The 12,645-nt window shown below is 46.9% G+C and overlaps 1 protein-coding gene across 1 annotated transcript; it reads left to right on the top strand.

The window, feature by feature from the left end:
• Positions 1-10,801: 10,801 nt before the first annotated feature.
• LOC139264142 (protein suex-1-like) lies at positions 10,802-12,389 on the top strand. The gene is made up of 2 exons (XM_070880227.1): positions 10,802-10,928; positions 12,055-12,389. Exons 1-2 carry the CDS (start codon positions 10,802-10,804, stop codon positions 12,387-12,389), a joined length of 462 nt encoding a protein of 153 aa, XP_070736328.1.
• The last annotated feature ends 256 nt before the right edge of the window (positions 12,390-12,645 follow it).

The raw sequence follows: 12,645 nt of genomic DNA, 5'->3' as shown, positions 1-12,645 counted from the left end.
GACCCTGACCATAATTCAACACATATACAGGATCATTAACAGAAATCTCGCATCCCACAGTTGCGCGATCGTGGTACCCTTGTTGACTCTGTTTTCTGTATTCAACATGATTACTTAAATCCGGGTGTACAAGAGATAACTTGGTCTTAAGACCTCTTTTCATCATGAATTCAGCAAGCGAGACCCCTGTGAGTGTGTGGGATCTTGTTCTGTAATTCAGCAGTATGCAAGACAAGCGGGTCTGCAGTGACTCTCCTCAAGCTTTGCTTGATAATTTGTACTGCACATTCTGCTTGCCCGTTAGACACAGGCTTGAACGATGCTGACCTTACATGTTTTATGCCGTTAAGTTTTACGAACTCCTGAAACTCCTGACTGGTGAAGCACGACCCATGTCGCTCACCACTATGTCAGGCAGACCATGTGTTGCAAAATTACATTGAGATTCTCTACGGTTGCCGTGGACATACTGGATGACATGATTATGCATTCTATCCCCTTCGAGTAAGCATCCACCACCACTAAAAATATCTTGCCCAGGAAGGGACCTGCAAAATCTACATGGATCCTGGACGAGACCGGGGAATTAGTAATGGGGAACATGGAGATGGCAGAAACTCTGAACAAATATTTTGTATCAATCTTTACGGTAGAGAACACAAAGCATATACCAACAGTGGATAGTCAAGGGGCTATAGGACGGGGGAGGATACAATCACAATCACGAAGGAGGTGGTACTCAGCAAGATAATGGGACTAAAGACAGATATATCCGCTGGGCTTGATGGCTTGCGTCCTAGGGTCTTAAGAGAAGTAACGGCAGAGATAGTGGGTGCATTGGATGTAATTTACCAAAATTCTCTGGATTCTGGGGAGATCCCAGCAGATTGGAAAACTACAAATGTAACACCCCTATTTAAAAAAGGAGGCAGACAAAAAGCAGGAAACTATAGACCAGTTAGCCTAACATCTGTGCTTGGGAAAATGTTGGAGTCCATTATTAAAGAAGCAGTAACAGGACATTTGGAAAAGCAAAATTCGGTCAGGCAGAGTCAGCATGGATTTATGAAGGGGACAAATTTGTTGGAATTCTTTGAGGATGTAACGGACAGGGTGGATAAAGGGAAACCAGTGGATGTGTTGTATTTAGACTTCCAGAAGGCATTTGACAAGGTGCCACATAAAAGGTTACAGCACAAGATAAAAGTTCACGGGGTTGGGGGTAATATATTAGCATGGATAGAGGATTGGCTAACTAACAGAAAGCAGAGAGTCGGGATAAATGGTTCATTCTCTGGTTGGCAATCAATAACTAGTGGGGTACCGCAGAGATTAGTGCTGGGACCCCAACTATTTACAATCTATATTAATGACTTGGAAGAAAGGACCGAGTGTAAAGTAGCTAAGTTTGCTGACGATACAATGATGGGAGGAAAAGCAATGTGTGAGGAGAAACATAGAAACATAGAAAATAGGTGCAGAAGTAGGCCATTCGGCCCTTCGAGCCTGCACCACCATTCAATAAGATCATGGCTGATCATTCCCTCAGTACCCCTTTCCTGCTTTCTCTCCATACCCCTTGATCCCCTTAGCCGTAAGGGCCATATCTAATTCCCTCTTGAATATATCCAATGGAGGACACAAAAAATCTGCAAAAGGACACAGACAGGTTAAGTGAGTGGGCAAAAATTTGGCAGATGGAGTATAATGTTGTGAGGTCATGCACTTTGGCAGAAAAAATCAAAGAGCAAGTGGAGAAAAATTGCAAAGTGCTGCAATACAGCGGGATCTGGGGGTACCTGTGCATGAAACACAAAAGGTTAGTATGCAGGTACAGCAAGTGTTCAGGAAGGCCCATGGAATCTTGGCCTTTATTGCAAAGGGGATGGAATATAAAAGTAGATATGTCTTGCTACAGTTATACAGGCTATTGGTGAGGCCTCACCTGGAATACTGTGTACAGTTTTGGTTTCCATATTTACGAAAGTATATCCTTGCTTAGGAGGCAGTTCAGAGAAGGTTCATTAGGTTGATTCCGGAGATCAGGGGGTTGACTTATGAGGAAAGGTTGAGTAGGTTGGGCCTTTACTCATTGGAATTCAGAAGAATGAGAGGTGATCTTATCGAAACATATAAGATTATGAAGGCGCTTGACAAGGTGGATGCAGATAGTTTCCACTGATAGAGGAGACTAGAACGAGGGGGCATAATTTTAGAATAAGGGGCTGCCCATTTAAAACTGAGATAAGAAGGAATTTCTTCTCTCAGAGGGTTGTAAATCTATGGAATTCGCTGCCTCAGAGAGCTGTGGAAGGTGGGACATTGAATAAATTTAAAACAGAGTTCGACAGTGTCATGTATCCAAACATGTTTACTGTTTGTACTATTACATATGATGTGCCACCAGAGGACAATACTATGGGAAACTTGTACACCAGCTGTATGGTCACTAACGTCTGCTACCAGAGGGCACTGCAGTGGGAGACTTGTAGGTTACTTGTACAGGTGTGCCAGGCCTAGTATAAAAGGCAGGCCACCAGGTGTGATCATCACTCTGGAGTTACATTAAATGGACTAAGGTTACTACAGTTCAAGTACAATACATTGCCTTGTGGAGTCATTATCAGAGCATCTAAAGACATAACAATTGGCGACGAGATTATGGACTTTCACGCGAAAATGGCTATCCTTGGTACATTGCAGCAGTTCGCCAATGGTGATGATTGGGACCCCTTTGTGGAGAGGCTCGACCATTTCTTCACAGCAAACGACCTGGCAGGCGATAATCCGGCCACACTGGCTGATAAGTGCAGAGCTATCCTACTAACCAGTTGTGGGCCCACCGTCTATGGCCTCGTCAGGGACTGGCTGGCACCAGCGAAGACAACGACCAAGATGTACGAGGAGCTTGTAATGCTGATCCAAGAACAACTCAAGCCCAAAGAGAGCATCCTCACAGCCAGATACCAGTTTTATACTCACCGACGGCTCGAAGGCCAGGAAATCACGAAATATGCTGCAGACCTCAGGAGGCTGGCGGCACCGTGTGATTTCGGCGAACGCCTTACCGAAGCGCTGCGGGATATCTTTGTCATCAGAATCGGCCATGAGAGCCTTCTTCACAGGCTACTATCTGCGGATACCACAGTCACACTGCAGAAGGCCATCACCATGAGCCAGGCATTCATGACCTCGACCTGCAGCTCTAGGCGGATGACTCATCCTCAGGACTCAAAACCAACAAGTACTGGACACAGAATGGCGCCTTTTAGAGGCTGGACTGTAGAATGTGAATCTCCTCAGGGGAGAGAGAACAGGCCCCCGAGTCCCTTAACTCAGAATACGCCGAGGGGGACTAATCGAGTAGTACCATGCTGGCATTGCGAAGGGAATCACAGGGCTCACCAGTGCCGTTTTAAGGACTATGTATGTAAAGGCTGCAGCACAAAGGGCCACTTCCAGCGAATGTGTAAAAGAAATATGACTCACTATGTTGATGAAGATTCTGCAGATGGCCATGTGTCCAGCGCGGATTATGAAGCGATAGTCAGAGAGGCAGCTCAGCCCCACGATGAGGTGTATGGCATGTTTACCTGCACCACAGAATGTTCCCCATTGAGGATGGAAGTTGAGATAAACAGCATTCCAATCTTCATGCAAGTGGACAGGGGGGCGAGCCAGTCAGTAATGAATCAAGAAGGTTGAGAGGCTATGGGACAATCAAGCTGAATGACCCAAGTTGGTCCCGGTTCAGGCAAAGCTGCGCACCTAGACCAATGAACTTATCCCAGTTGTTGGTAGTGCGGATGTAAAGGTACTCCATGATGGTGCGATGCACAAGTTACCCCTGTGGATTGTTGCAGGTGATGGACCAACGCTACTCAGAAGAAGGTGGATGGAGAAGATCCATTGGAGCTGGGAAGATTTCATCCCTCCAGCGATTGACGTCCCCTGTGCTCAGAGGCAAAGCAAGCCCCTATCTGAGGTTGGATCCGGCACCAGAGAATAGACCTATACAGCACCCGAGGCACAGACTGCTGAGCACGACTGCGTGGAGATGATCCAGTTGAGACGACCCGAGCGCACCTTCCAGGCTCCAGTGGCAGAACTCCGGAGGAAGAAAATCGGATCCAGAGGTGACTTCCCAGCCTCAGTGGCAGAACCCGGGGAGAAGAGGATCACAGCAGTCGATATCGTGAATGGAAGATAGATGGCGCCCAAAACACGAGGTGAAGCAGTGAAGAAAAAGATGGATGCGGCCAGACCACGAAGTGCAGCGCTGATGGAGCAACATGTGGTACCAAGTGAAGAAGAGGATTGGGGTAAAGACAGCAAGGCTCTCTTAAAGGAGGCCAGCAACCCATCCCACTTAAAGGGACAGTTCCACACTCTCAATCAATGTAATAGCAACTGTGAGTTAAATGTAAAGCTTGTAATTGATGATCAGAGTTTTAAACATGTAATAAGCAAAGAAAAGTCATGCGATTGCGATCGGAGCTTCAGCTTAACTACAATGAGTAATGAAACGTTGTGCAATGTAGGATTTCAACTGTATTCAGTTAATGTAGCAGGCAAACACCCATCGGGAGCACACAGGTCCAGCGGGCTACCCAATGCTGCAGCCTGTGTCTCTGGGACCAGAGTGATGCACCACGGAGTGTGCTAGCGATCTCAGGAATGCAACGGCACCGGTATCGATACCCTGCCCCTGATCGGCTCCACCTCTCAGGCACCCGATGGCACAAACCGCCACGAGCCTGAAACAGCAAACCGCGCTAACGCGCAGCTCCCAGACCATATCGCCACCAAGGCTACACCCGGGAACGAAGGGTCACCAGCAACGGTTCTCCCAAATGGGACCGGGACCAGCCAGGATCTCAAACCAAATAACGGCCAGGCAAGCGAGTCAGCAGTTCCCTGTGCACTGCCAGATGACTGCTCCTCAGGGAGCAGCAGCGACCCGGGGTGTAAGGAAAGGACAGGGAGGTCACAGTCACCTGTGAACCTGCCCGACGTTAGGAACAACAGCAAAGGCCCCGAGAGCAGGCAACTTGAGCCAACCGGGTTCCCACTGCCAGCATTGGGCACTGCGCCGCCACCAGACTACCTGGATACCTTCCAGCAGTTCTGGAACTAGCTTGTCCTCACGCACCGGTGCCGACACCAGTACTGATTCCAAGTATGTATCAAGTATGTACCTCCCCAGTCAAATGTACTTGCCTCACAACTGTATCACAAATGTAATGATGTAAATGCAAATTTTCTTTTCTGGACTTGAATGTATATGAATGTAATGAGCCACCGGCATAACCTATATGTGGGGGGAGAGAATGGAGTGGTCATGGACGCACAAACAGAAACCACCAGCACCTCTACTGCCAATGAAACACCACCCACTCACCCAAGATGGAAACGACCCTCCAAGGGTCAACCACATAGAGCTAAGCCCAGAGCACAGTCAATGCTCGAGGCGATTTGCACTAGGGACTTGGGGGAGAGTGATGTCATGTATCCAGACATGTTTACTGCTTGTACTATTACATATGATATGCCACCAGAGGGCACGACGATGGGAAACTTGTACACCAGCTGTATGGTCACTAAGGTGTGCCACAAGAGGGCACTGCAGTGGGAGACTTGTAGGTTACCTGTACAGGTGTGCCAGGCCTAGTATAAAAGGCAGGCCACCATGTGTGATCCTCACTCTGGAGTTAAATTAAATGAACTAAGGTCACTACAGTTCAAGTACAATACATTGCCTGGTGGCGTCATTATCAGACAGCTTCTTAACCGATAAGGGATTAAGGGGTTATGGAGAGTGGGCAGGGAAGTGGACCTGAGTCCATGATCGGATCAGCCATGATCATATTAAATGGTGGAGCAGACTCGAGGGGCCGTATGGCCGACTCTTGCTCCTATTTCTTATGTTCTTATTACAAGACTCCCAAAGCAAGCGCTCTACTCGGAACGCCTACATGGCAAGCCAGCCCAAGATGGGCAGAGGAACCATCTCAAGGACATCCTCAAAGCCTCCTTCATAAAGTGCAACATCCCCACTGACACCTGAGAGTCCCTGGCCAAAGACTGCCCTAGGTGAAGGAGGTGCATCCAGGAGGGCACTGACCACCTCGAGACTCGTCGCTGAGAGTGTGCAGAAAACAGGCGCAGGCAGTGGAAGGAGTATGTGGCAAAACAGTCCCTCTCACCCTTTCCTTCAGCGACTGTCCCACCTGTGACAGAGACTGTAATTCCCATATTGGACTGTGCAGTCACCTAAGAACTCACTTTTAGAGTGCAAGCAAGTCTTCCTCAATTTGGAGGGACTGCCTATGATGATGATAATGTTATCGTTAAGTCCCATTTCACATCGCTAAGACTATTGCCCAAATTAAAAAGGTGAAACTAGCGGTTTTTGAAATGGGCGATATTCCAGAGATCATGAAAAATATAAAAAAGCACTAAGGTCGGAAATATCGGCCATATTTGGGCGATAGCGATCATAGTAGAAAGTCTAGCCCATAGAAACTTACAGCACGAAAGGAGGCCATTTCGACCCATCGTGTCTACGTCGGCCAACAAAGAGCTGTCCAGCCTAATTCCACTTTCCAGCTCTTGGTCCGTAGCCATGTAGGTTATGGAGCTTCAAGTGCATATCCAAGTACTTTTTTAAAGTGCTGAGTGTTTCTGCTTCTACCACCCTTTCAGGCAGTGAGTTCCATACCCCTACCACCCTTTGGGTGAAAACATTTCCCCTCAAATCTCCTCTAAACCTCCTACCAATTACTTTAAATCTATGCCCTCTGGTTGTTGCCCCTCTGCTAAGGGAAATAGGACCATCCTATCCACTTTATCTAGGCCCCTCATAATTTTATACACCTCAATAAGGTCTCCCCTCAGCCTCCTCTGTTCAAAGAAAACAACCCCGCCTATCTAATCTTTCCTCTTAACTAAAATTCTCCAGTCCAGGCAACATCCTTGTAAATCTCCTCTATACCCTCTCCAGTGCAATCACATATTTCCTGTAATGTGGTGACTAGAACTGCATGCAGTACTCTAGCTGTGGCCTAACCAGTGTTTTATACAGTTCAAGCATAACCTACCTGCTCTTATATTCCATGCCTCGGCTAATAAAGGCAAGTATTCTGTATGCCTTCTTAACCACCTTATCCACCTGTCCTGCTACCTTCAGGGATCTGTGGACATGCATTCCAAGGTCCCTTTGTTCCTCTACACTTACATAAGGACATAAGAACATAAGAAATAGGAGCAGGAGTAGGCCATTTGACCCCTCGAACCTGCTCCCCCATTCAATAAGATCACGGCTGATCTGATCCTGGCCTCAACTCCACTTCCCCGCCCACTCCCCATAACCCTTGACTCCCTCATCATTCAAAAATCTGCTTTTCTCCATCTTAAATATATTCAAAGACCCAGCCTCCACAGCTCTCTGGGGTAGAGAATTCCAAAGATTCACAACCTCTCAATGTCCTACCATTTAATGTGTATTCTCTTGACTTGTTAGCCCTCCCCAAATGCATTATCTCACACCTTTCTGGATTGAATTTCATTTGCCACTGTTCTGCCCACCTGATCAGTTTATTGATATCTTCTTGCAGTATAGAGTTTTCTTCTTCATTATCAACCAGGCAGCCAATTTTTGTATCAAATCACTTGATAAGCTAGGATTGTTGTCTTTAGAGCAGAAAAAGTTGAGAATATTTAATAGATGTGTTCAAAATAACAAAGTATTTTGATAAAGAAAAACTATTTCCGTGTAGAAGGATTGTTAACCAGAGGACACGGATTTAATCTGATTGGTGACATGAGGAAACATGTTTTTACATAGCGAGTTGTTCTGATCTGGAATGCACTGTCTGGTGGAAGCAGATTCAATTGTAACATTCAAAAGAGAATTGGATAAATATTGAAGGGGAAAGATTGATAGGGCTACGGGGGAGGGGAGTGGGATTAATTGGATATCTCTAGCAGGAGCCAGCACAGGCACAATGGGCTGGATGACCTCCTTGCGTGTTATCATTCTATGATTTTATGATTTTATGGCTGATTTGTATCTTAACTTCATTCATCCATCTTGGTTCTATATCCAGTAATGCCCTTCCTTACCTAACAAAAATCTATCAATTTCAATTTTGAAATTTTCAATTGCTTCAACAGCTTTTTAGGGAGAGAGTGCCAGCTTTTCACTGCTCTTAGTATGAATCATAGAATCATAGAAGTTTACAGCACAGAAGGAGGCCATTTAGGCCCATCGTGTCCATGCCAGCCAACAAGAGGCTATCCAGCCTAATCACACTTTCCAGCTCTTCAGGTGCATATCCAAGTACTTTTTAAATGTGGTGAAGGTTTCTGCCTCTACCACCCTTTCAGGCAGTGAGCTCCAGACCCCCACAACCCTCTGCGAGATGAAATTTCCCCTCAAATCCCCTCTAAAGCTTCTACCAATTACTTCAAATTTATGCCCCCTAGTTGTTGACCCCTCTGCTAGGGGAAATAGGCCCTTTCTATCCACTATATCTAGGCCCCTCATAATTTTATACACCTCAATGAGGTCTCCCCTCAGCCTCCTCTGTTCCAAAGAAAACAAATCCAGCCTATCTAATCTGTCCGCATAGCTTAGATTCTCCACTCCCGGCAACATCCTTGTAAATCTCTTCTGTACCCTCTCCAGTGCAATCATGTCCTTTCTTTAACGCGGTAACCAGAACTACACGCAGTACTCCAGCTGTGGCCTAATCAGTGTTTTATACAGTTCAAGCGTAACTGCCCCCCCCCTGCTCTTGTATTCTATGCCTCGGCTAATAAAGGCAAGCATTCTGTATGCCTTCTTAACCACCTTATCTACCTGGCCTGCTACTTTCATGGATCAGTGGACATGCACTCCAAGGTCCCTTTGTTCCTCTACACTTCTCAGTATCCTACCATTTAATGTGTATTCCCTTTCCTTGTTTGCCCTCCCCAAATGTATTACCTCACACTTCTCTGGATTAAATTCCATTTGGCACTGTTCTGCCCACCTGACCAGTTGATTGATATCTTCCTGCAGTCTGCACCTTTCTTCTTCATTATCAACCACACAGCCAATTTTAGTATCATCTGCAAACTTCTTAATCATACCCCCTATATTCAAGTTAGATCATTGATATATATCATAAAAAGCAAGGGACCTAGTACTGAGTCCTGCGGAACCCCACTTAAACACCCATCAACCATTACCCTTTGCTGTAGTAATGGTAGGATCAGGTCTTTTATTTAAACAATCATACTAAACAAACCCAGTATGAATGCTACTGAGACACAAACACTTCACAGGCCAACTTTCTGCTTGTTCCGATTTCCAGTGGCTGCTTGTGAGGCACACGCCTTCTGAATGTCCAGTGTCTAGTGTGTGTGTCTAACAAACAGCCCGTTCCATCTCTTATACCTAAAAAGCCTTTGAACTCTTGTTTCCTTGCATAGTACATACAGATAATTAACACAGACGATGTCATGAATTACTGTACACAAACCAGATCTTTTCCTCGCATAGTAATCAGAAACAGGAGTTTCTTTGATTCCCTGCATAGATAATATCGATGATACATACAAATAGTTAACATACAGATAAATGACCAGCTACTCTTTATCCTGAAGTCAAGTCTCACCGCCATAAATCGCCTCCCACCATGAAGTACTGTGAACACACAGGTGATCAGATAGACAAACTTGAATGGCTACATTGCTCCATATCGTCTCGCAGCCTGCTTCGATCCAAACATCCACTGCTGGAATCCAAACTACAATCTTCAACTTTTAACCTTTTCGATGTCTCCAGACTGCGCTGAAGCAAAGTGTTTCAGAAATGCGGGCCTGTGCTCTCATATTCCTCCACTTCTTCTCTTTGCCTCTCTGCCAGCCCTTATACATTTATATGGCCAGTTGAGCTAGTTCAACAGCATTTTCCAGTTGTAGTCCTCGTTTTCGAACACGCTATCCATGGTAAATCAAAATGACAAGCACAATTAATTGAAACAGCACCAGCATAAGAACTGGGTGTATCATTGTGTTCATCACGCTTGTTGCCGTCGGGTTCCATCCGAACAATGATTCCCACCAGCTTACATGTCCAATCTGATCCAAAGTTATGCGAACGTTCTCAATTTCCGCAGTGTAATGGTTAATGTCCACAACAATTGCTTGATTCAAGCTCTGTAGCTGTTGAAATCTTGTACTCCATTTCTGCATTTCCTTCTTCTGAATAACAGCACGATTAGGGTCAATGTCGGGTAGCTGCAGACTCAGATTCTCAGGATACCATTTTAAAGTCCGTTGGTCTGTGATCAGCTTGTGTCAATAGAATTGTACATTACCACATTCCACAATTAGAAGAGATCGATTAGAGCAATAAGATCCAACCTCCAGACACATATATATTTGTAGCTAGTCATTAGTAACAACAAAACCGTACACATAATTGGCCTAACCACATATCCACTTTCCCTTAAGCCAGCTTTCAATTTTTGATGTTTTCTACTTGTTATGTATTGTCCAGGTACATTAAATGTAATAGTACAATAGTGTGCCACAGAGGGCGCTGTGATGGGAGACCTGAACTTACCTGCAAGACAAAGTATAAAAGGCTGCCCACCACACCTGAGAAGGCACTCTGGAGTTACCTAATAAAGGACTAAGGTCACAGCAGTTACTACAACACGAGACCGTGTGGAGTCATTTGAGCCCACCGTGATTTGAGTGCGACATACATCATATTGGCGACAAGGACATGGACGAACTTCACGCAACCATGGCTACTCTGGGCTCGTTAAAGGATTTTACGGTGGGCAATGATTGGGAGACATTCACGGAAAGGCTCGAGTACTACTTCACAGCAAACGACCTGACGGGGAATACGGATGCACAGAGAGAGAAGCGTAAGGCGATATTGCTTTCCAGTTGTGGCAATGAGGTTTACTGTCTCGTCAGGGATTTGCTGGCACCCGAGAACGGCAGGGACAAGTCATATGAGGAGCTGATCACACTCATTCGTGACCAACTGAAACCGAAGGAGAGCATCCTCACAGCCCGGCACAAATTCTACCACCACTGCAGACCTAAGGGCCAGGATGTCACCAAATATGCTGCGGACCTCAGGAGACTCGCGGCGCCATGTGATTTTGGCACACGCCTTGACGAGGCGTTGCGGGACGTTTTTGTTATGGGGATTGGCCATGAGGGTCTCCTTCACAGACTGCTATCCACAGAACCTACAGTCACCCTGAAGCAAGCCATCACCATCAGCAGGGCATTTATGACCTCGACTTACAGCACCAAGCAGATGATACATACAGTCTCGAACCTGGCAGGCACTGTCCACAAGATAGCGGCCACCATGTGCAAAACTGCAGAACATGGCTCTGCCCAGGGCAGCGAGCACGGACCTTGGGGTCTGGGAACTCAGAGTCCGCCGAGGGGGGCTAATCGAGTAGCACCATGCTGGCGCTGCGGAGGAAGCCACGTGGCTCACCGGTGCAGGTTTGCGGAGTAAACGTGCAATGCCTGCCACACGAAAGGCCACCTTCAGCGTATGTGCAAAAGAAACCTGACTCACCGTCTGGCTGAGGAGATGGTAGAGGATCCACCATCCAGCGAGGAGCAGGCAGAAGAAGATGAGGTGCTGGACTGTATACGTGTACCGACGATTCGGTCCCAGTGATTATGGAAGTCAAGATCAACGGAGTCCCTGTGAGTATGGAAGTAGACACTGGATCGGGTCCGTCATTGATGAGTCAGAGAATTTTTGATAAACTGTGGATCAACCCAGCTGCATGACCCAAGCTGGTCCCGGTCACGACAAAGCTGCGTACCTACACCAGGGTACTGATACCTGTCCTTGGCAGAGCGGATGTGCAGGTATCTCACGGGGGTGAGACGCACGGGTTACTTTTGTGGGTCATTGCAGGTGATGGACCGACGCTACTAGGCAGGAGATGGATGGGGAAGGTCTTTGGGAGCTGGGAAGACTTCATCCCTCCACAGACCGCTGTCCCCAAAGAGCAGCGCCGACCGAGTTGGAGGAGAAAGAAGCCGTTCATTGGCAGTCGAAATTCCCACACAGACGAGTAGACCCTGGAAGAGCAGGCATTGATCAGGAAATCCACCGACGGGCGACAAATCGGGGGGGGGCCCACGTGGAGAGAAAGTCAGGCAGCGGTCGCGGCTACGGTGGAGGCAGGGACGGCAGCGGCGGCGTTGGGGACCACGGCTACGGCGGCAGAGGAGGCGGCCAGCATAACTCGGGAGAACGCAACAGCTACTCGGGTGGGTACTTGAGCCAGAATGGCGGGGACGGCAGCAGTTACGGCAAGTACAGAGGCCACAGGGACTATGACTGATCGAATCGTTCTTGGCCGTTTTTCCTTACTCCTGCAGTTATCAGTATGTTCTGCACAGAGCTGCACCTACTGTTATATCAGTATTTTATGCAAGATCTTGAAAATATATCCACCGCCGGCTATTACTGAATGCTGTGCGCTTCTCCGAATCAGTGGCATAAACGTTCTTATTCAGAACCACCATTTCAATAAGAAACATCAATAGCTGCAGTTGAAGCATGGGAGAGGGAGGGTGCAGGGAGAACGGAAGGTTTCA

Source organism: Pristiophorus japonicus, chromosome 5, assembly GCF_044704955.1.
Source record: "Pristiophorus japonicus isolate sPriJap1 chromosome 5, sPriJap1.hap1, whole genome shotgun sequence".
Taxonomy (NCBI): Eukaryota; Metazoa; Chordata; class Chondrichthyes; family Pristiophoridae; genus Pristiophorus; species Pristiophorus japonicus.
The sequence above is the reverse complement of the archived record's forward strand: the minus strand, read 5'-3'. Positions and strand labels throughout refer to the sequence as shown.

Excerpts from the sequence above, each read along its gene's own strand:
- LOC139264142 (XM_070880227.1), top strand. The coding sequence starts at position 10,802 with ATGGCTACTCTGGGCTCGTTAAAGGATTTTACGGTGGGCAATGATTGG. Across the intron at positions 10,929-12,054 it reads GGATGCACAGAGAGAGAAGC|CGCCGACCGAGTTGGAGGAG; the intron begins GTAAGGCGATAT and ends CCCAAAGAGCAG.